Below are 22,311 nucleotides of genomic sequence, written 5' to 3' on the forward strand. Positions count from 1 at the left end.
ACCTAGTTCAAATGTTGACACAACCCTGTCCTTGTGAGCTGGAAGATCAAATGATGACAACCATACATTGAATATAGCTGAAGCTTTCCATAGGCATTGATGAAAAGTAAGTGATAATATGAATTACATTAGGTTTGTAATTTTAACATTTTAAACTATAGACTAAAGTTGCCCAAATTGTATCATGACCTGTGGTAGAGTATAAATTAAATTATATCCCATAATGAAAACATATTTATTTGATTCATTCTTAAAAAGTGGTTTAAAAGTGTTAGGAAAACCTTCTGAATAATTGTAATTAAATAATTTTTTTATCATTTGTACTAAACTTGCTACGTTAGCTACGTATCATGTAAAATAATATTTAAATATATTTAATTTTTTATAACACAATAGTAAAACATAATTAATACAAAGATACAAAATCACTGGTAGTAGTAATACACAATTCATTTATTCATGTTGTAAGGATTTTATCTTCAGTGTTATTAGTTGAATCATTTAATAATGATGCCCACGGATCTTCCAACATTGATTGATGAAAGTAACTTTCATCAATATTATCATTATTCCAATTTTGAGATCTCTAAAACAAATTAACAGTACTTTAATAGACCATGCTAATTAATAATGAAAACATACATATGTTAGATATTGTATAAGTTAATTAAGTAGATTTATTGTTTCATAAACCATAATAATCACATGCACTACTTTAAAAATATTTTATTAATTAACAGTTGCAAATAACATTTTATTAAAATCCTTACTTACATTATGATTTTGACTTTTATATTTGTTAAATTGTGGTCTGTATGAGGAATGATTATTTTGTTGACGTGGCGAATAACCATACATGTTGTTTCGCTAATGAAAAAAATTAAGAGTTAGAGAAACTAGTGGTAAAATAAAGTAATTATTTTAATAAAATTAGTTACATCTGAACCGCTACTGTTGTTAAATCTGTTAGGAGTCCATTGGTATGGCGATCCTCTACCTCTGGATCGTGGGCTATTGAATCTCGGTGAACTACTACCACGTCCTCGCCAATTTTGTTGGGCAGGTGATAGTTGAGGTGTGTTGTCATACAACAAAATATTATCTTTTAAAGTTTGATGAATTGGATTCGAAGGCGATTCTACATTTGGAAATGGCAATGGGTTATCTGAGGTAACTGATGTATTTTTTGATCTTATTAGTGGTGATTTGTACTTTGAACTCATTTTCGGTCACAGATTTCTGATGAAACCGTACAACAGCTAACGATTTAGCTTTAACGTTTGTGCGTGTATTATAACTATTAACAGAAACACTTATGATTTATGAAGTTAAAACAAATTTAAACTGATCCGCTCAATAATAAATATTATATTATTGTGTTATCACTGTACGTTGCTATAATAATTTTAGTGATAACTGATAACGAACAATAATATTGACTATATTCAATATTATATTGAAATTTATATTGTTAAACTAAGGTATATTACACTACGTTATTATACATTTTTATTATTGACAATTGTTATTATAAATTGGTGTGATATAGCTTATTGTCTTATGCATTTTACAACTTAGTCAAATATTTTCGAAATAATATTCTAATTAAAATGTTATCTTCCCTTGTCAAAGAACATCAAGTAAAACAAGCTGCACGCAAGGAAAGCCAAGGTGAACATATTTTGTCTCATAATTACCCTTTACATATAGCTTATGACACTAAAATATCCACATTTTGTGGTTCTGTATTATATTAAATAGTATACTCATAACACATCATTTATGTTTATTCAAAAGATATAAAAAGAAAAGAGGCGGTAAATGCTGCCAATGAATTAACCAACGCACTGGTCGAACACCTTAACGTTGGGTAAGGAAAATATGTTTATTTTATTCATAAGGTAAAACAAATTTCTTGAATTGTTTTAAATTAAATTATTGCAACTATTAAACTGCAATGCTGAGACTTTTAACAAAAATATTGTATTAACATTTTAATTTGAAAAAATATATTTGTATATAATCGTTTTTATAATTCCCAATAGTGTTGCCCAAGCATATCTCAATCAAAAAAAATTGGATGCCGAAGCAAAACAATTACACCAGAGTGCTATTGTTTTTTCCAAACAAACTTCTCAATGGCTGTCACTGATCGACAACTTTAATAGTGCACTTAAGGAGTTGGGTGATGTTGAGAACTGGACGCGTACCATTGAAAATGACATGCAAAATATCACCACTACCCTGGAATATGCATACAAAGGTAATTTTCACATGTATATGAATAATTAAATACTATAGATGGGTTTTAATTAATTAATTATTTTTCAGTTTCACAAAAACCTTAATTAACACGGACCAAAAAAATATGGTTTGCTTTCTCAATCTCAGTTTTCATTGTTCATTTGTACTTATTTAAAATAACTGAATACATTATTTGTTATTATTTTCGTATTCATAAAGCTATGTTTTTTCTATAATAGTGTTTTATTTTACTGTGACGGTTTGCATACAACCGTTAATGTTAATGATGACTAAGTAACGACAATGATAACACATACCTAACTACATGCGATGACATCTGAAATGATTCAGTATTTATTAAATTGAAGTGCTACCATTTGCTTAGTTTGTTCAGCATTGATGACCTCATCATAAAAAAGCAATTATAACTATTCATGAGTCTCCTTTAATTATGATACATAACATATTAAATTTCATATTATTAGAATAAATGTTTACTTTGAAAAGATTATAAATTAATTATTCATTAAAATTGAGATTTTCAATATAAGATTAAAAAAAAGTAAAAATACACTCATTATTTTATTTTACTCGTTAAAATGAATGACATGAAAAAAACAAAATTGGTTTTTATTAAATTTAATCTTGAATGAATCTCTATCAATCTGCCCTCTAATCCTGGATTTGTAAAAACCTATTAGGGGTTTGAATACTAAAAATGTCATCAGTTTAACAAAGAATTCAGAATTGTCTTATAATACTAAACAATTGTTTTTAAGTTTTAAAGAGTTTATCATTAAAAATGTTAGTTAATAAAAATAATTGGTGGTATACAAAATACAATATGTTTGACTTGCTGTTAATCAACAAATATTTAAATTTGAAAAGAGCAGAACTACTACAACATTTTTTAAATTAATTAGTAATAACCTATAATTATTTACATATTCTAAATAATAAAAAAATATTCAATACCCAAGCTCAAGTTTGACAATTTGTCGAAATACGTGAATGTAATTAATTGATAAAGAAAATAATTACTCTGTACATTACCCTTATTTGAGTTTTGATTTCTACGGCATATTAAAAATAAATTGGAATTGAAAAAAATTACAGGATGAAGGATAAAAATACATAAACAATATACCCAACAAACTTAATATTATACAAGTGAACTAAACACAGAAAGGTATTAAAACAAATATTTTTTGTATAATAATAATCAATGCATTTTATTATGTGTATATATTTTATACATCAAATAGAATTCTTGATAACAACAGTAACTTGTATCGGTGTACAATTTAATATTTTAACAATAAGATGTTAAAATTACATTTTTTAAATAGTTTACATACTATGTAATTAAAAGAAATTAAACATAGTTTAAGACTTAAACATGCAATCATGCTTATACATATACTGTAAAACTATAAAAACGCAATAAAATTAATTAAAAATAATTAATTTAAAATATATAAACTATGTTATTTATGAATAAAAATGATTGTATGATTGTTGATGTAGTAGGGATAGTAATAGAAAAGAATAGCAATAAGAAAGTAAAAATAAAAATGGTAGTCAGTTTAATGATACAAAGACCAAACAAATTTCATGGAAATTTATGTTGGTTTTTTTTGATTATATTTATCTTATAAATTTCATTCAACTATAAAATTTTCATTATCCCTTTCCCTAATGATTATATACAATGCAACTGTACACACAATTATTTATCTAAATTTATGACTAGGAGAGATTAAGTAAAATAAAAATGTATGCAATAAATAATAATGTAATATAGTTTATCATAAAATAAAAACATATATATTACCCCCCTTATTAGCAAATGTAATCATAATAACAGAAGAAATTGACTGAATATTGTCCTATATGGTATAAAATTTAATGCCAACTAGGCAAATTAATTTTGAAAAAATAATATTTTCTTATTGATACATGCCATAAAAACAGACTAATCAACTTGGTTAATTTACATTAAAAAAAAAAAAACCTCGGTTTTTAAGTATAAAAATAAAAGCACATTTAGTACAATAACAAGTGCAAAAATATTATCACAAATTTTTGGGGAAATTGTTTCTTTTCAAAATGTTATAATTTAAACTTAAAATGTATATTTAAAAATATAATATCAATAACAATAGTACTGTAAAGTTATTGTTGGAATAATTCATGTAAAAACAAAAATAAATACTTTTCTCTTTTTCTTCACCATTAATGATACTTTCAAATTATCTTTATCACAATAATGCCTTTGGTTTAAAAGAAATAATATTGTACTTTTACAAGCAAAAATATAGTTTTGTCTTGAGGAAAAAATTATTTAACATACAAACCTATGTAGAAAGTAAAATTATTGGAATATAAATCCAAAATTTCTCACACTTGAGCAAAACAAATTATACTGTTCAATAGCCTGGTGGCTTAGGAGCTTGGTGTTTTGCAACTGAAATCAATAATACATTTTAACATTAATATAATATATACGGGGGGTGATTCTTTTATCATGAACCACTCATTATTTCAAAAAGTATTCATGTTTTTGTAAATATTTTTTTACACAGTTTCAAGTTGTTAAAAAACCTTTTTATTAAAAAAATTTTATTCTTATATTTTTTGTAAGTTTTTTACTTTTTTGAATGACAACATAGAGTTTTAATTTCATATTCCAAAGCAAAATAATTTCCTGAGTATTCTGATACATAAAATTCGAATTTAGGGCGAGTAACCTATGAGTTATTCTTATTTAAAGTTTAGACAAGCGGAGTAGTGGACAAACATTTTGCGGGATAACCTCGTACTACTCCACTCTGTGCATCTTCTAAACTTTAAAAAGAATAACTCATAAACTGCTCGTCCTAAATTTGATTTTTATATATCAAAATATTCAGGAAATTAATCTGCTTTAGAATATGAAATTAAAACTCTATGTTGTCATTCAAAAAAGTAAAAACTTAAAAAAAATATAAGGATAAAAAATATTTAATAATATAATTTTTTTTTAAAAAACGTTGATTTTTTAACAACTTGAAACAATGTAAAAAAATATTTTCAAAAACATAATACTTTTTGCAATAATAAATGGTTCATGATAAAAGAATCACCCTGTATACTTAAATTTTCTACGAAGAAAAGTTTATGCTTACCGACTAGTCTGCTATTATAAATTTTATCGACTCTTTGGAAAATTGGAGGCGATGGAATCCTAACCAATGGTTTGAACATAGTAGAAAACTTCATTTCCATTTCCTCTACAAAAATTATACTTCCATATTAAATATCATTCATATTAAATTAATAAGTCATATTACCCAACAAGGACATGCTTAAAACAGAAGTTGGACCATTTCGCATAGAAGAATGACGTGTTGGAGGTGTTGGAGGAGCTCCATTAGTTACCTAAATAAATATTTATAATAACTATAAATTATTAAATTTTAAATGAATGTAAGTCAATACTTACATTGTTATTTTGGTAGCTTTTATGAGGGGGTACATTTGGTGGTGGTGGAGGAGGCCCACTTCGATGTGGAGGTGGTGGTGGCGGTGGAGCACACACCGGTGGATTCAATGGTGCCTTGATGGGTGGAGGTGGTGGCCTAGTGTTTGGATGTTTAATAGGCCGTAATGTACGTGATCCCCATTGGGCATTTGGTGAAGGATTCTGAGAATTCCTCAAAATACTGTCTTGTGATTGATGGAAAGCAGGTAATTGATTTTTACTACTAATGGTCAAGTTATTAAATTGAGGTGCTGTAAAAAATAATATTAAAACATTATAAACACCACAGTTTATTAATACAATTTTTTTATATAAACACATACGTTGACTATTTGGAGCAACTGGAGGTGTTTTTGGTATCCTCATGCTTTGTGCTCTAGATACAAGATTTCTTCCATCAACTGCAGTTACTAAATTAGTTGAACTAACTGTCAACGTTGACTTTTTTGTGGGCACAGCTGGCCTAATAGATGGTGGTTTTGGGGCTACATTTGGTTTGCCATATCCACCTGGTGGAGGACCTCTTCCTGCCGCATTATCAGACACAAGACTTGGGACACTACCTGTCAGGTTGTGACCAACGCCAGGTGGTATTATTGAAACAGGTTCAGAAGTACTCTAGAAAACAAAAAAAAAAAAATTAACCAACATGTATTTATATGAATAAAATTTAAAATAAATATAAAAATTATATTATTTAAATAAAATTACCGAAGGAATAGTTGGTTTTTGATTGAATGGTGGTGGTTGCGGAGGTGGTCCTCTTAGTTTAATATCATTTTGAATTTTTCTTATGCCATCATTTTTCTAAAAACATCATAATAAAATAATCAATTTTCATACATACACATTTTCTAAACCCTATAACTCACTTTCTGTAATGGAAGAGTACTTGTATTAGAAGGAGAGGGGTTTGCAGTTGTTTGATTAAACAATGAGACCGGTGATAAATTATTAGTTGGTGGCATTTGAGTTCTTGATTGTCCTAAAATTAGTGATTTATTATTTATCTTACAAATTGGTATAACTGGTATAAGTCATAAGTTTTCAAAGTAATCTAATCATAATATACTCTAATATTTTTAACTATTTTTATATGACATAGTAAAATAATAAAATAAGTATAAATACAGATATCCCATATTTCCCCTGATAAAGTTTATAAATGTATTAGGTATTGAATATTCAATCGGCAATATTGCATCATCTTGTATAAAATGTATTTAATTTTTAAAAATAAAGATAATGAAATTAATAAAAAAATGTACTTGTCATATTGATATCCAATATTATAATAAAATAAACATTTTGTTTTTCATTTTTTAGAATACATATTATAATGATTTATTGGAAAATAAAATAAGAACAAATTACCAATAATAATTTATTCTGTTAATAACAATAAGAAATCTAGATAAAAACATTTTCTAAAGAATAAAATAATCTTTACATTTTGCCATTAAATAAAATAAATTTCAATAAATTCATAATACAATATATATTTATATAGTGTTCAAAGTGAAATCAATCAATGTATTACAATTTACAAGCAACGATCTATTCACTCTTTGTACATCTATATGACAATTGCATCCAAATGGAGAAATGAAGAAAAATGTGAAGAAATATCAACTGCATAACTAACTGACATACAAGATGCTAACATTTCCTTTTTTAGGTCCAGGTAAAAAAATTAGGTCATCTCATCAAGGTCATAATAAAAACTTTTTTTAAACATCAATCAAATCAATGCCTACACAAATAGTTTAATGTTGGTAAATACTTAATACATAGTTATATTTATCATCTCCTTCATAAACATTTTAACCTTAATTTTAAGAAACAATAGTATAAAAGAAATGATAAGTAGTTACACAACTACTATTATACAATTATCTATAATGCACAAATAAATCTAGATTAAATACAGTTATTAACAAAAGAAACACATGTGAAGCAAATATGATGACAGTACTGGTAGCAACTTATGTAATAATATGTTAATAAATTACTTGCAATAAAATAAAAAATTATAAGCGATTTTGTATAACCACAAAAATATAAGAATTAAATAAATTTTTTTATAAATTTTATAAATATACCAACAAAAATTATATTCTTGTCAAATATATAGTTTTAAGTATGTTTTTTAAAGTATATTTTAATCTTATAGATCATATTATTAATATTGAATTATTAGTTCTCTCATAGTTTCCTAGACATTAAAAAAATATATGTTTGAATGGTTTTTTCATAGTAAACTAAGCAAATATCTTTGAAAATACAGATGACTTTTAAATCATTTATTTTTTGGTTAAAAACTTACTAAGTACTTCATGTATTTCTGAGTAAACCATAAAATATCAAAAATTCTCTCTTTTTTAGATGTTTCTGGTTCATAATACAAAATAAAAAATTGCTCTTCATATACCATACAAAAGTTAAAATAAAAAATTATTATTTTAATAATATTTAGTAGAATACATTATTATAAAATATGTATATTACAAATGTATTTATTTAGTAACTATTTAAAGGCAATAAGATGTAATTTAAGTATAGTATAATAAATTAATAACATTATAATACAAAATCTAATAGAACTATTATAATAGTATGTGTAAATAACATAAATATGTGGTTATAAGTTACTGTTTTATTATCAGTTATCACTTAATAATGTAATTTAGCAATTAAAATTAATTGAGTATATCCAAGTTTATTGATTTAAATTATTATAAATCAGTTGATTAAAACAAATTATAATAGAAGTAAATTTAACTCAAATTAATGGCACAAGAAATAAAGATTATTTACTAATTTCTAAGAAAGTCAATAGTGAATACACATTAATGAATTCTGTATAACTCGTTCAATTAAGATGTCAAACCCATAAAAATAAAATATATTAATTATTTTAACTAAATTATAGTCAAAGGACAAATCTTAAAATGTTAAGCATTTATAGAAACTTTATACAAATCAGCATAATTGGTATAGATATAAGTTGTTCTCTTTTATTATTTTTATCACATTTAGAATATGGAAAATATATTGATATCTGCAAGTAAAATACAATCTACATAATTAATACAATTGTAAGAAAGTAGAGTAATGATGTAATGACAGATACGGAATAAATACTTATTAACAAATTAAAATAAGAACGTAATGTTTTCTATTTTTAATGTTGGGTATAGTCTATGAGATTAGAAAATAACAGTATTAAACAACTTATATGATTTAGATATAAGCAGAATATAATAGTTTTTACTATTAACATTTAATATAAATACATTATCATAATATAACATTTATGGACTATAGTTATAATAATTTATATGTTTTGATAATGTTTTTTACTTTGATTTTACTAAACAAATTAGTGAGTTACGTTAAGTGACTTTTCAATACATATTCCTAATCCTTTATTAGGATCTTAAGGATCTTAAATTCTTAAATTACATAAACATTCACAAAAATTCTAAATAGGTAGTACTACCTACCTTTAACTATTAAATGTTTACTAACAACTTACATGTTTGATGGTATTCACAATATAGGTCAGAAAAACTAAGTCATTTATGACAGTTTAAGTAAGCTTATTAGATATTATTATACTAAATAGGTAACCAAACAACTTGGGAATATCATAATAAGTAAGTACTTACAATTTATAAGTCAGAACTGTTTTTTTAATAGTATCAAATGACTTAGTCTTTCTGTCCTACTGATCTGATACTGTATTAAATTTTTATTTTTCAAATTTTCTGATTTTATCAGAGCATAATCATACCTGTTACAGCTAATCCAGTCGGTTTAAGTTTAGGCATGCCTCCAGCAAACAACTCTGCTAAGCCATTAGGTGTTCGTGCAGCTATAGAACTCATTTCTCCGTTTTTTACAGTACCATTACATTTTACGGGTGTTTTTGGTGAATCTATATTATTAAAAATCAGACTTGAACGTTTCACATAAGCAACTAAATGAAATACTACAGGCATGATTTGTGTAATTGAGTCTTGTACAAAACACTGATCAATACGCTAACTATAACAGTTGGTTACATACGTCATGACGGCAGACAATAATACTATTGGTCGCGGTCAAACAACAATGCAACGGCCCAGAGCAAACTGTAAAAAAGGGGACATACGACCAGGTCAGGTCACATCACTGGGTAAGTACTCACTGTTGATGAGCGGGCTGCTCTTGTCGTTGGTCACGGTCTTCTTCAGGGGCTTGCCGAGCCTGATGGACTGCAGCAGCTGGTCCCTGGCCTGCAGCGGGTTGTTGCCGCCCTTCTTGCTCGCACCCGTACCGAACATCGGCGGCGGTCCGGACGGCGGCGGAGGCGGCGGTGGGCCCGACAGGGCTGTAGGGGCAGGCGGCGGCGGCGGAGGAGGCGGGAACGGCATAGCGGTCTGCGCCCGTGCCGGAAAATCAGACAAAAACAAGCAGTGTCAGGTCAGTCGTACGGGACACCACTACGACGGTCGGACCAACATTCGCCTTAAGGACCGGCGGAGCGAGGACGCGGTGTGTCGCGGTCGGACCGTGTGTGTAATGTGTGTTGGCGACACGGCGGGGCCCACCGTCAATGACGGAACGACGTGTGTGAGTCACGCGCGCGCGACATAGTGGAAGCGACGGCGGCGATGACGAAAGTACGCAATAAGAGGATTTTACCGAGAGCGGTTATCACTACTCCGGTCGAGCGCGTCGCGTCCACTTACCGCGAGATTCGTACGGACCGGGACTACTGCTGCTGCTGCTGCGGCTGCCTGTTAGCGTCGATCATCGACGGTTCTTTTCCGCCGTCGTCGAGGTCGCGGACGATTTGTTGCCGTCGACGATCGCGAATTTCAAATCGACGGGCATATCGCTGGACGATCAACCGGACGTGATAGTCAGCTGAGATTGTGTGTGTGTACGACGTGCATGTGTGTGTGTCGTACAACTGCCGTGTGTACTTATAATAATAATAATATTATTATTATGTGGCGTCGATTATTCATTTCCATAACGAAATAATTAAATTCATTTCAGATCATCACCAAACTACAACAACCGTACCGCCGTTATCGCGTGCGATTATTATTTTTATTATAATATTAATAATTTTATTTCTTATTTTTTATCGATATTAAAACAGTATATAGATACGTTCGATCTTCTGTGTTGACAGTTACTGATTACAACTACATGACATTATGTCTATACAGCATTCAGTAGTGTATATATACATATATTATATTTACTACTAATAATAATAATAATAATAACTATATTTGTAAATAATAATAATAAATAGAAAAAAAAAAATTACAAATTAATATTTATATTATCATGTAGGTGCGCTCGAGGTGACATGACGTATACACATAGTATATTGCTTGTGTAATGTGTAGTACTGTAGTGTGTGTGTACTGTGAGACACGGGTGTGTACGTGCGTGTGAAAAACACATATGATAAAATAAGAAACACGCGCGTTCGAGCGGAGGGGCAACATGGCGGCGGCACAAGGCCGTCGTCGTCATCATCGTCATCACCGACGGTGGACGATATCTCTACGTGTGGCCGTGTGGAAAACACCACGCACAGCGCACTCCGTATAATAATAATAATGTATAATAATATACTCATCATGGACCAAGTCCCTGGGGTTCTTAGTGCTCATAAGCTCCACTGCTCACTAATCCTGATTGCAGCATCATTAAATAATTACCAACAACCGCGTCCATAGTGATGACGAGGAGGAGGAGAGCTTAGCAGACTCAATTGATACATCATGTTTTGCTATTCGCCAAGTGTGGATTCAATACCTATTAGAATGTTTTTCTTCTGTTCAGGGAGTCGGGGACTCCATTGGTGTACGAGAATTAATGTATTATAATATGCACCGGTGTCGATCACTGCCCCCTATAATGTTTACCGAATAAATAAGGGGCCAAATCAACAATAATCTGTTTCCGTATTTGTTTACAAATATCGAAATCATAATATTTTGATACAAAAAAAATGTTTCACAAACTACGAACATACGGATACAGTCTAATACTTTAACAATAATAAAGTAAAACTATCGAGGGCACTAGATAATATTATAATGTAGACAAATGTAAAAATACAAATATATAATCCTATAAATAGTGTACAGTCAGTATTGCTAAAATATGCATGGGTAGGTATCCAGTGTAATTTTTTTATTTACTTAATTATAGCGTTTTTTTCATTGCCACCTACCTACCTACCTACCTACCTGTCTATATAACGCACGAGGAAAGCGTTGATAGTATATAATATATAAATGTGTGTGTGTTTTTAATAAAAAAAAACTTTACAATTAAATAAATAAAAATTTTATCACTTCACTCGAAGTAATTATTTTTTCAAACGCTTTTATTATGCAAATTAAGTACAAACATAATTTGTAATTTACGGTGGACGGTTTGAAGAATTCTAAAAATAATATAAAGCGAAAGATAATTGGAGGTTTATGTTACACATAAATAAACTAAACCAATCTAAATTTACTTTCAAATTTTCGTACCTTATATAGTTTGTAAAGTAATAAACACATGTTTTATTTAATTTTTTCATATTATGATAAATATGGGTTTTGTATGATTTTAATGGGTACAAATTAAAAATTAGTAAGTATTATTGAGATTAAAGATTCTTAATTTTAGTAATGGGTTCAAAAAATTAAAAAGATAAAATACTTTTTATTATTTTTGGTTAGGTTCCTGGAACCTACGCGTTGGTTAATTATACATTAAGAATTTATGATCCTACGTTAGGCATTTAACACATTTCCTCTTTACGTATCCGATATACGTATACAAATCAAAAAACCTTTAACAAAAACTATCTTTAAAATTTAATTATTTAAATCGAATTTTTGTCTAAAGTTATACTGCTGAGTAATTTCTTTTATCAAATCATTCATATCAAATATTTGATGTATTAAATATTTGTATCATAAGTATACATTTTTTTTTTTTTTTTCATGAGGTGGACAAGTGGGTACAGCTATGTTGTACTGTACTACTATAGTATCTGTAACTGTCGAGTGGATCATTATAGTGGATGTGTTAAATTTAAATTCAATGATTTTGTATACAAAAAATGATTCTGAGCAGTGACTGATGATATTTGTCAGCCTATATTCCGGATCTAGCATAAATTTTACCCGGGGCATACAAAGTATAAAATTAGTGTCCTTTCATAATTTAGCCCCCCTCTATTATGCCACTGTTATTTGGTAATTTGGCACTCCTCGATAAAGACTTTCGGGGCAAGTGACCGGGTTTGACGCCACCCTAGACATATACATATATATATATATATATTATATATATATGTATATACATATATTTATAATAATATTTTCAAAATATTTCAACTGTTTTTGAGCTATATAATCAAGTTTTTTTATTAAAAAAAAATATCTAACTCAAAGCTAAATTCAATTTTTAAGAACATGTCAAGTTCAAATGTTTACGGCATTCCATATAATTCACCCGTTAAATAATTAATTCTCCTCAAAAATGTTTTATATTTTATTGTATTTAAAAAAAAAAAAAACAATAGATACTTGAAATGTTTACTAAAATAATTATATAATCATTTGCATTATACGTTATTTATTGATATAAGAAATTTTCAATTTTTTTTAGTTTTTCCTACAAATGTCAATAAAAAATTATAAGTCGGGTTAAAATTCTTAAAAATGTAATAAGAAATTTACAAAAGTTATTCTTAGTACTTTATAACCTTTTATAATAATACAAAAATATATAGGTAACATTTTTTTTTATATGCATCTGAAATTAGAATTTTGCCGAAATTCGATAAAATTGTTAAAATTATGATAATTATAATAAAAGTTATTTATTATAGTAAAAAAATGCATAGACACTTTTTTTTGTGAAAACTTTAAATACAAAAATTTGCATAAGTAATTTATACTAAAACCATAAAATCTAAAAAAAGTAAAATATATAAAGAGTAAAGACAATTATTTTTATAGACATTTTAAATTACAATTTGGACAAAATTACTTGTATTTAACGATAAATAACAATACGTTAATTGTTAAGTATTTTGACGAGAAAGAGCAAACATTTTTAAAATATTTATAGGCAGTGTTGTAATTACTAATTATAATTATAGATACTTTCAATTATAGTATCTAGATATAGACATTGGGCAATTGGGTCTAAAATATTAGGGGGGCTGTATAGCTCCACAAATAAATACCTAATATAATTTACTTAGTTTCATGCTTACCAAAAAACTAGGGATATTGTATGGGTTATTTTCATTTTCAATAGTAACAAATTTTCGAATACAACTGGATTACAACTTTTTTGATAAATTAAAATTACTAAATAAGTTTTTTTTGTCCATTTTTAATCACCAAAATAAAATAAAAATATTGTATTTTGGTCAGAGCTGTGCCGTGGGGGGACCTAGGGGACATGTGCCCCAGGCGTATAGTTTAAAGGGGCGCCAAAAAAATTTAAATGCATTATGATAAATAAAATAGTGGGCGAACATTTTTAATTTTGCCCTGGGCGTCAAATCTTAACGGCACAGCTCTGATTATGGTGACCGCCGCAATGTCGCTGGTCAATGTTCCTTGCCCGCATAATATTTATTACTTTTTTAGATAAAAATGTTATTATTAAATTACACATTATTGAAAAATAAACTTTAATATTGAATACTTATACAATTTACTTTTTAATAATTCTGTTACAATAATTCGCTACGACATATTGTATAGGTAATACAGGTTAGGTTAGGTTTTTACAGGTCATAGGATGTATCTCACTATCTTATGTTTAAATTATTATAAAATTTTAAATAATTAAACAAATTTGGGGGGGGGGCTAAAATACATTTTGAGGTCCTTCCCTAATTGTGCCAATATCTGTAATAAGTACTTTAAGTATCTTAAGATACATTTAAAAACAAACCATTTTCTTTGTAAATATTTAATATAAAAATAAATAATACATAATTCAAAATCGTTGTAATCATTTTTATAGCAGATTTTGAATATAATTTTATACAAATACAATAATAATAGTTATGTGTTTTATAATTTAAGAAAATAAAATAAAAAATTATTATATTTAATAATATAAGTAATAGCCAACTGGTATTATTAATGTATTACCCACCAGGTCATCCGTTAATTGTTAATAAATCAATATTAATTATAATAAAAAAACACAATCTTAGATTTTAGTGTCCATTTTTAAATAAAGTATTAAGTAAGACAAATACTCCAATACATTCGCCATCAAGTAAATTTACTTTTGGGGTTAATATATTTGTGTATCTACCAATAATAAATAGTGACTCAACAGAGCGCTATAATAGAAGGGTGAATCGAATTATATTCCATGAATACTTTATAAACATTACGTACTAAATACTTTAAGAAATTGTTATTGGACTTTTTATTAAAAATATCTTGATAATGTCTATACAACTTGAGTGGTTATTCAACAGTATTGCCATCATTATTCTCTAAACTTAAATATTTCATCTTCAGAACTCAGGACTCTTTGATACATGGTTTAATTCAGTTTAGTTTTCATTTAAATACTTTACATTTTGCAGCATAATATAATAATTGTATCTTAAAAAGTATCTCAGATACTTCTATTAAGATGCCTACACAATATTTAGTATCTATAATGTAGCTTAAAATTAAACAAAGCTCTATGCGTGAGGCGGTGCGTTTATTTATATACATTATGTATTTATAATTAATATTATATAATCAACGAATAACGATACACAGATACGTAATACGACCGCCTTCGACGAACATTTATTTAAATACATGAGTTATAAAATTAAACATGGTACCAATATAGTTACGTTTCGTTGAACTCTCACGTGTATTTTATTTTAGTCTTCGAAAATCTCATCCTTGGCCGTCGCAATACCCATCGCAGCATCGCACTACGTGGGAGCCCGTGACGTAGTAAAAGCTCACGACCAGTGATCACCAACATTGTTATTGTCATCGAATTTAAATAGTAAATATTCGTGTAGTCTTATCGATAAAATTGTAAAACAATTTGTACGATTATTAATTAGGTATTATCAAATATATATGAAATTTGGTTTTGTTGTCAACAGCTATTTATGAAATTTTAGATTATACTTAAGAATTATGATGATAGCCAGACACATACTCTTGTTCATAGGACAGTACTCTTTTATGATGCATTATCCTAATGTCCTCAACAATAGAACAATAGTATTAAGTACATGAAATTATACTATATTTTGACAATATTACGGGGTAATACATGATAACATTTTTTTTATAATTTGAGTATTAATTTATATTTCATGGTTCAATCTATTAATGCAATATTAATACAAAATAATATAGATATATAATAAGGTTATTAAAATTAAATGCGTAGGTAGGAAACATATTAACGTATTTAAAGTTTTATTTTTTAAATAATCATGTATTAAAATATTTCTATTTTTTTTTATATAATATTTCCAATGTATTAAGCTCCAAAATATTTTCATCATAAAGAAATACATTTTATAATAAGTTGACATTTTTTTTTTTTTTTTTTGGCTTAGTATATACCATTTAGGTCCTTTGCCGCAACCACCACTTCTCTCCATCTGTCTCTGACTATGACTAATGCTTCACCGTTAAAAATCCCAGCATATTCAGGTCTTTATGGACCCTATCTATCCATTTTTTTCTTAGACGACTTAGACTGCTGAGCAGTCTTTTCCTCTTTAGCTTCCAGCTGGTGACTTGACCGATAGTCTGTTCTCGACCTCACTATACATGCCCTACCCAACTTATCCTTTTACTTTTCATTGTAACTATTGTATCTGAATAAATTGAAATAATAATGAAATTGTAATTTCAAATAATTAGTTTTTATAGTTGATACTTGATAGATAATATAGGTAATAATTGAAATAACAATAAAATATTAAGTAATCAGATAAAACAATTTATACACATATTATGAAGATGATCTAAGGGCAAAATAGGTAGAATAGCTTAGGTAAAAACTGCATCATAGTTACTAATAATCATAGCATATAGTACTAGAGTACTTACATATTACACATGTATTTCTAGCGATCATTTGTAGATTATATGAGTTTTTAATTAAAAAATAATCTATACTTTTTGTGGATTTAATGAATTTGTCAACATCTAATTATAAAAAGTTACTATTAAAAATTAAATAATTTTCTTCTATACTAAAAGGTCACGGATCATGACTGATAATATAAAAAAATTCAAGCTTCAATAAAAAAAAAAGAGGGAATAGTAGATATAATAACCCACTCTTCTTTATAGTACATAATGTCGAATTTCTCCGTCATAAATGATAAATAAAGATGTTAATTATTTGGTAATAATTCAAAAAATTATTTCTTGAGCCTTAAAACTTATACGTATTTATTATTAATTTCACGATACGCAACGATATTTTCAAAATGTGTACTTATAAACAGAACTATTTTACAATGAGGTGCCGTTATTCATTCAAAAATTAACAATAATATAATTTGGTACAAATATATATTCTTATAATAATTAAATAATATAAATATTTATAAGCACAATAATATAATAATTCTACCATAATAATCGAAATAATAATAGATTAATTAATTAATTTATAAGAAATATGAAAAACATATCATAACTTACTTATAATTTTACACTTATACAATGATATATCATTAAATTCAACCTACTCGTATTAACACATCCATTTACATGATCCTTATTCCTCACATTTGAGATGATGCTCGACACTTATTTTTCCCCAATTATTAAAAAAATTACTGACAATTTAAAGTACTAACTAACATTTCTTTTCAGAAAATATATTTAAGTTTAAAATATAATCATTTTTCTACAGCAACAAAAAAAAAAACATGATTATAAAGTCAAAACAATAGTCGCTTCACTCAGAATTTAAAATTTTTGAAAAGCGTGCATTTTTACGTAACACCAGTTTTCCGCAAAATCATTTTACCTTTTGTTTTTGTTATTTTGTTATTATTCGAAAAATACTAATCATTGAACTTAAAACTTTCTGATATTAATGAAATAACTATTTTCAATACACAATGCAATTATAAAAAAATGATGACTAATTTTAAACTCTTTTATAGACATGGATTTTTCTAAGTTTTTTAGTTTTTTTTCTTTAAATGTTGATAAATATTTCTAAATACTTTTTTTCAAAAAGCTTAACAATTTAAAACATAATATATTATGAATTTATTACGTGTTTTACGAAGTGTCCACCATGATTTTTTCTATAATTTATAAATATATATTTTTTATTACTGATTTTGTAATAACTAAACTAAAATTGTAATAACCGACTATGAAAAATTCGGTGGTTTTTAACTACGATGCTCAGCGGCTGGTGTGTCACGAGCGTCCTTGAAGAGTGCCGCATTTTTAATATTTTAACATAGCCATCAGCCTTCATGTTTAGGGAATGCAAATATTTTTGAAAATGTTTACCCCCCCCCCCCCATTACAAATATTATTATAACATACTGTTCAATACTAGGTATTGCATTTAATAACTAAAATCTAAATGCCTAATATTATAAATGATCAGGTTTCTATATCATATATATGACTCACTTCGTTCTGAATCTAAAAGCATCATCATTTATTAAGAATTGTAATTTGCTTAAGGCATAGTTTGAGGAAACTTGGAACGTTTTGCTTCTCCAATATTAAAATTAGATCATCCAATAATTTATATTTTTTTTGAAGTATTAAATTCTTGAAATTCTTCATTAATTATCTAATCTACACAATAATAGTTAATGTTGTTTGAAAAAATAATTTTTTAAAGTTTTAACAATTCATTACCTACTTGTGCGTTTTCGATAGTATATCGGATCCACACGCGGAACATAGTTTAGATACTATCATGGCTAAGGACATTTGGCCGTGGATTTAATAATACTATAATTGTATTACGAATTACAATATATTACTGATAAGTGATAATCATTTCAATTTATTGAGAATAAAGTTGGTAATAACGTATTTTTAATACCATAACATTAACCCCAGTCATTATTCATTAGTCATTACTCATTATATACTTGAATTTTGTATTTCAATTCTCCATTTTGTTACTCCTAACTCATAACGCATAGCACTATTGCTTATTACTTATTAGTTTATGAATTTAATTATTAAAATATTTTTATTAAAAAAATAAATAAATATAGTTTTATCAAAATATTTTTCATTTTAATAATATATAGATGTACTATAATATATTAATCCATTAATTGTATTAAATGCGTAGGAAAGTGGGTGAAAAAAAATTTTATTTTATATATAATATTATCTATTTACCCACGCAAATTAATAGGTATAGGTATACCATAACCATATACCTATAGGAACGGGGGGGCAGACTGGGCAGAGCCCCCACAGGTCTAAAACTGAAATTGTGCCTATGATTTTGTATGATATTTATATTTCATGTATCATAAGGATTAATGTGCCGCAAAATCTTTGTAAAAGATGAATTAGGTATGCAGCATTTTTAAAAATTTTGTAAACCAATGATGTAGATAATCATTTAATCTAACGATAAATTGTTTTAAGAAAATTATTATAAAAAGATATTGGTATAGTATTCATATAATCATATAGATATTATAAATTATAATTAACTGTATCAATATAAACTGTATAATAAAACCTGATAAAAACTTACATAGATTAAGTACATTAATTTATTGTCGTTTTTTATAACATTGCAGACAGGTTATGTACCTACCTAAACTTCCTAAATAAGACGTGCAAAGCTCAAGAGCACAGATTAAACCTAAAATATTATTTATGATAAGCATGTCGATGTCATATATATAGTTATAATTTAATGTTTTAGTTGAAATTATGAATTCATAGATAAATTCCTATTATTAGTTCCTTATTAGTTATTATATAGGTATACTATATTTATCTATTTAATGTTTTTCTTTTTTCTTACTTGAATGAGTTGAATGCAATAATTGCAATAAATTAAATGAAGTAATGGTTAAATATAATATAATCATACATATTATAGGTACTTATTTATATATATATATATTAGGTAAAAATAAACGTTATAAAGTCAAGTCAAGTTAAGTAGGTACTTAAGTTAAATTATATAAAAATATTTAGATAAATAGACATACCTACTTATAGTAGGTACTTACTTGTTTATTGCTTACACTATTTTAGTGACCAATATGTATTCAAATGTTTAATTATCCTGTCTAGTACCTATAGGTTTAACTTGGTGGCGTAACACGAAACTTAGTGCCCTAGGATAAGGAGGTGAGGAGCTTAAACTCAAAAATTAAATTATTAAATAGTGATGCTAGAAACAGTTTGATACTATACAATATTTTTCGTATTTTAATTATGACTATTTTTATTATAAATACAATTTATTAACCTGGACATATTTTGGGGCTCTGATAGCCCCGGCTTAAATGCATCACTGGTTTAACTACTTGTTGTTATTATTGGTCCTATAGTTTTTCGTTTTATTTATAAGTTATTATTCATTAGTCATTACCTATCAGCTATCAACGAGACAATGAATAAAACTTCAAAATTATTTTTTAATTAGATACAGAAAAATTCAATTATTATTATAGAATTATCAAACTATCATTATATTCTATTATGATATAACTATACCATACAAATATACAATAATGTGATTGTTCAAATGAAATAATGTGAACTAGCTACGTCAATATATCAGTAGCTATTTAGTTATTATGTAGAGTTGTATACTTGTATTATCTGACCTTTAAACCTTTTTTATGGCGACTGGTGGGCATTGGATTTAAATCTATTATAGATATTTTGTATAATATTCAATAAGATCCCCACTGTATTACATAATATTGATCCTAATTTCTAATAGTTAGTATTTGTTTATTTTTATGGATTGACTTAAAATGTAGCAGAGTGCTATAGAAGCGTATGCCATGTTATAACACATTCAATTATGAAATTGATAAATTATGAAAGTGCTTTTTTTGCCTTTTTCAACAATTTTTTAAAACGATGTTTATATCCAGTTTTTCTGATTTTTATTTGCTTTTTTGACCAGTTTTTTCTACTTTTTTCAGAAAATCCCTCGGAAAATCTATAAACAATAAGGCACAATGTCTCGAAAGTGAAATTTGATTTTTTTATAATATAAAGGTTTTTTTTCCTGATTTTTTAGTTAGAAACTTTTCTTAATCATTTTATTTCAATATTTTTTGTAATTTTGAATTATATTATTTTTAGCACAGTTACAAATTATGTCTAGTACCTACTTCATCATGTAAAAAAAGAATTTTTTTTTTTGATTAAATATTTTTGCTCAAATTTAAGTTTTTTAAATGCTTATTTTAATAATTTAAGTGCTATAAGTCCTGAGCCCTGGTTATTATAATAATATAATATTATAAGTATACTTATTATAATCCTAACCTAACACGTTTCGAGTGTACCATAACATCCATAAGTCACAAGTACCTATTGCAAATTTATTATTCATATAAAAACAATGATTATTGATATCGAGTAAAAAAAATTGTTACCGTTGGGTGATTTCAATCAAACGACATATAATAATATCTACACAGTCTTTTAAAATATCTAAGGTTTTTAAGTTTGACTAGGACTAAGTCACACACTCACACACTATAATATTCCAAATTGTTTACACTAGTATAATACCTATACTTACCTTCACATATATTACATATATACCTATGTATTAATATTTAATATTATTAATATTTTAGTATAATAAAATAACCATTCACCGTACGTTTTCAATGTTTTTATATACCGAATATTTAATAGATTTTCATGTTTTATCAATAAATATATTAAGTTTGATCATTGATTTTATAATATATTATAAAATTAATGGTTCAATTTATTAATTGTACAACTGTATGTCTTTTATCGCTATTCAAGTAGGTATTTAGAGACTTTAATGGACTGTAGTACTGCCAGGACGACAATATTCTTAGATATCTCAAAATCTGAATAGTCTTCGTTGTCTAAAATAATATACTTATTAATTATATTTAAAATGTAATAATGTATAGGTACATATGGTATACAATATACTTACCCAACAAATAACAATACAAGAACACAGAACTATATGTATATAGTTTAATAGCTTATAGTTTTTAACGTGTGTTTGTAGTTTGTATGTGTTGTCTCCGTTTTAAAAACACAGCAAATTGTACATTCTGAGGAATCCATTTAACATTTAATTCGGTTTTTTCCGCTATGTTTAAATAATACAGTGAATTTACTCATTATACTTTTTCAATTTAAAAGTTAAAATATTACCTAGTGAACCTCATAGGTTTTTTTTATACATATTTTAATTTTAATGCAAGTTATGAACGTTTTAAAATTCTAGCGTCCTCTTAAATTATTATCTGTAATCGGTAA

At 27.0% G+C, this 22,311-nt stretch overlaps 3 protein-coding genes across 4 annotated transcripts; 1 reads left to right on the plus strand and 2 right to left on the minus strand.

The window, feature by feature from the left end:
* Positions 1 to 337: 337 nt before the first annotated feature.
* On the minus strand, positions 338 to 1,371 carry LOC113548609. The gene is made up of 3 exons (XM_026949571.1): positions 939 to 1,371; positions 775 to 867; positions 338 to 586 (listed from the first exon to the last, which is right to left on the minus strand). The coding sequence occupies exons 1-3, from the start codon at positions 1,221 to 1,223 to the stop codon at positions 458 to 460; spliced, it is 507 nt and encodes a 168-aa protein (XP_026805372.1). The 5' UTR covers positions 1,224 to 1,371; the 3' UTR covers positions 338 to 457.
* An 82-nt stretch (positions 1,372 to 1,453) lies between these two features.
* On the plus strand, positions 1,454 to 2,480 carry LOC113549172 (biogenesis of lysosome-related organelles complex 1 subunit 1). Its single transcript, XM_026950354.1, has 4 exons — positions 1,454 to 1,671; positions 1,798 to 1,870; positions 2,046 to 2,263; positions 2,332 to 2,480. The coding sequence occupies exons 1-4, from the start codon at positions 1,611 to 1,613 to the stop codon at positions 2,346 to 2,348; spliced, it is 369 nt and encodes a 122-aa protein (XP_026806155.1). The 5' UTR covers positions 1,454 to 1,610; the 3' UTR covers positions 2,349 to 2,480.
* A 1,260-nt stretch (positions 2,481 to 3,740) lies between these two features.
* On the minus strand, positions 3,741 to 10,982 carry LOC113549764 (WAS/WASL-interacting protein family member 3-like). Of its 2 annotated transcripts, XM_026951226.1 has the most exons (9): positions 9,960 to 10,979; positions 9,564 to 9,707; positions 6,640 to 6,752; positions 6,479 to 6,574; positions 6,091 to 6,385; positions 5,729 to 6,018; positions 5,577 to 5,664; positions 5,412 to 5,516; positions 4,305 to 4,711 (listed from the first exon to the last, which is right to left on the minus strand). In XM_026951226.1, the coding sequence occupies exons 1-9, from the start codon at positions 10,183 to 10,185 to the stop codon at positions 4,674 to 4,676; spliced, it is 1,395 nt and encodes a 464-aa protein (XP_026807027.1). In that variant the 5' UTR covers positions 10,186 to 10,979; the 3' UTR covers positions 4,305 to 4,673. The 2 variants fall into 2 exon arrangements, with proteins under 2 accessions (XP_026807028.1, XP_026807027.1); XM_026951227.1 differs by lacking the exon at positions 9,564 to 9,707 and having other exon boundaries at positions 3,741 to 4,711; positions 9,960 to 10,982.
* Positions 10,983 to 22,311: the final 11,329 nt, after the last annotated feature.

Source organism: Rhopalosiphum maidis, chromosome 1 (genome assembly GCF_003676215.2).
Source record: "Rhopalosiphum maidis isolate BTI-1 chromosome 1, ASM367621v3, whole genome shotgun sequence".
In the NCBI taxonomy this organism is placed as follows: domain Eukaryota; kingdom Metazoa; phylum Arthropoda; class Insecta; order Hemiptera; family Aphididae; genus Rhopalosiphum; species Rhopalosiphum maidis.

Bases quoted from the DNA above. Each gene is read 5' to 3' on its own strand.
- LOC113549172 (XM_026950354.1), top strand. From the start codon at position 1,611: ATGTTATCTTCCCTTGTCAAAGAACATCAAGTAAAACAAGCTGCACGC. The intron at 1,672-1,797 runs GTGAACATATTT...TTTATTCAAAAG, and splicing joins TGCACGCAAGGAAAGCCAAG to ATATAAAAAGAAAAGAGGCG. The intron at 1,871-2,045 runs GTAAGGAAAATA...AATTCCCAATAG, and splicing joins GTCGAACACCTTAACGTTGG to TGTTGCCCAAGCATATCTCA.
- LOC113549764 (XM_026951226.1), bottom strand. From the start codon at position 10,185: ATGCCGTTCCCGCCTCCTCCGCCGCCGCCGCCTGCCCCTACAGCCCTG. The intron at 6,386-6,478 runs GTAATTTTATTT...TTTGTTTTCTAG, and splicing joins AAAAACCAACTATTCCTTCG to AGTACTTCTGAACCTGTTTC. The intron at 5,517-5,576 runs GTAATATGACTT...TAATTTTTGTAG, and splicing joins TTTAAGCATGTCCTTGTTGG to AGGAAATGGAAATGAAGTTT.
- LOC113548609 (XM_026949571.1), bottom strand. From the start codon at position 1,223: ATGAGTTCAAAGTACAAATCACCACTAATAAGATCAAAAAATACATCA. The intron at 868-938 runs GTAACTAATTTT...TTTTTTCATTAG, and splicing joins ACAACAGTAGCGGTTCAGAT to CGAAACAACATGTATGGTTA. The intron at 587-774 runs GTAAGTAAGGAT...AATTTGTTTTAG, and splicing joins ATAAAAGTCAAAATCATAAT to AGATCTCAAAATTGGAATAA.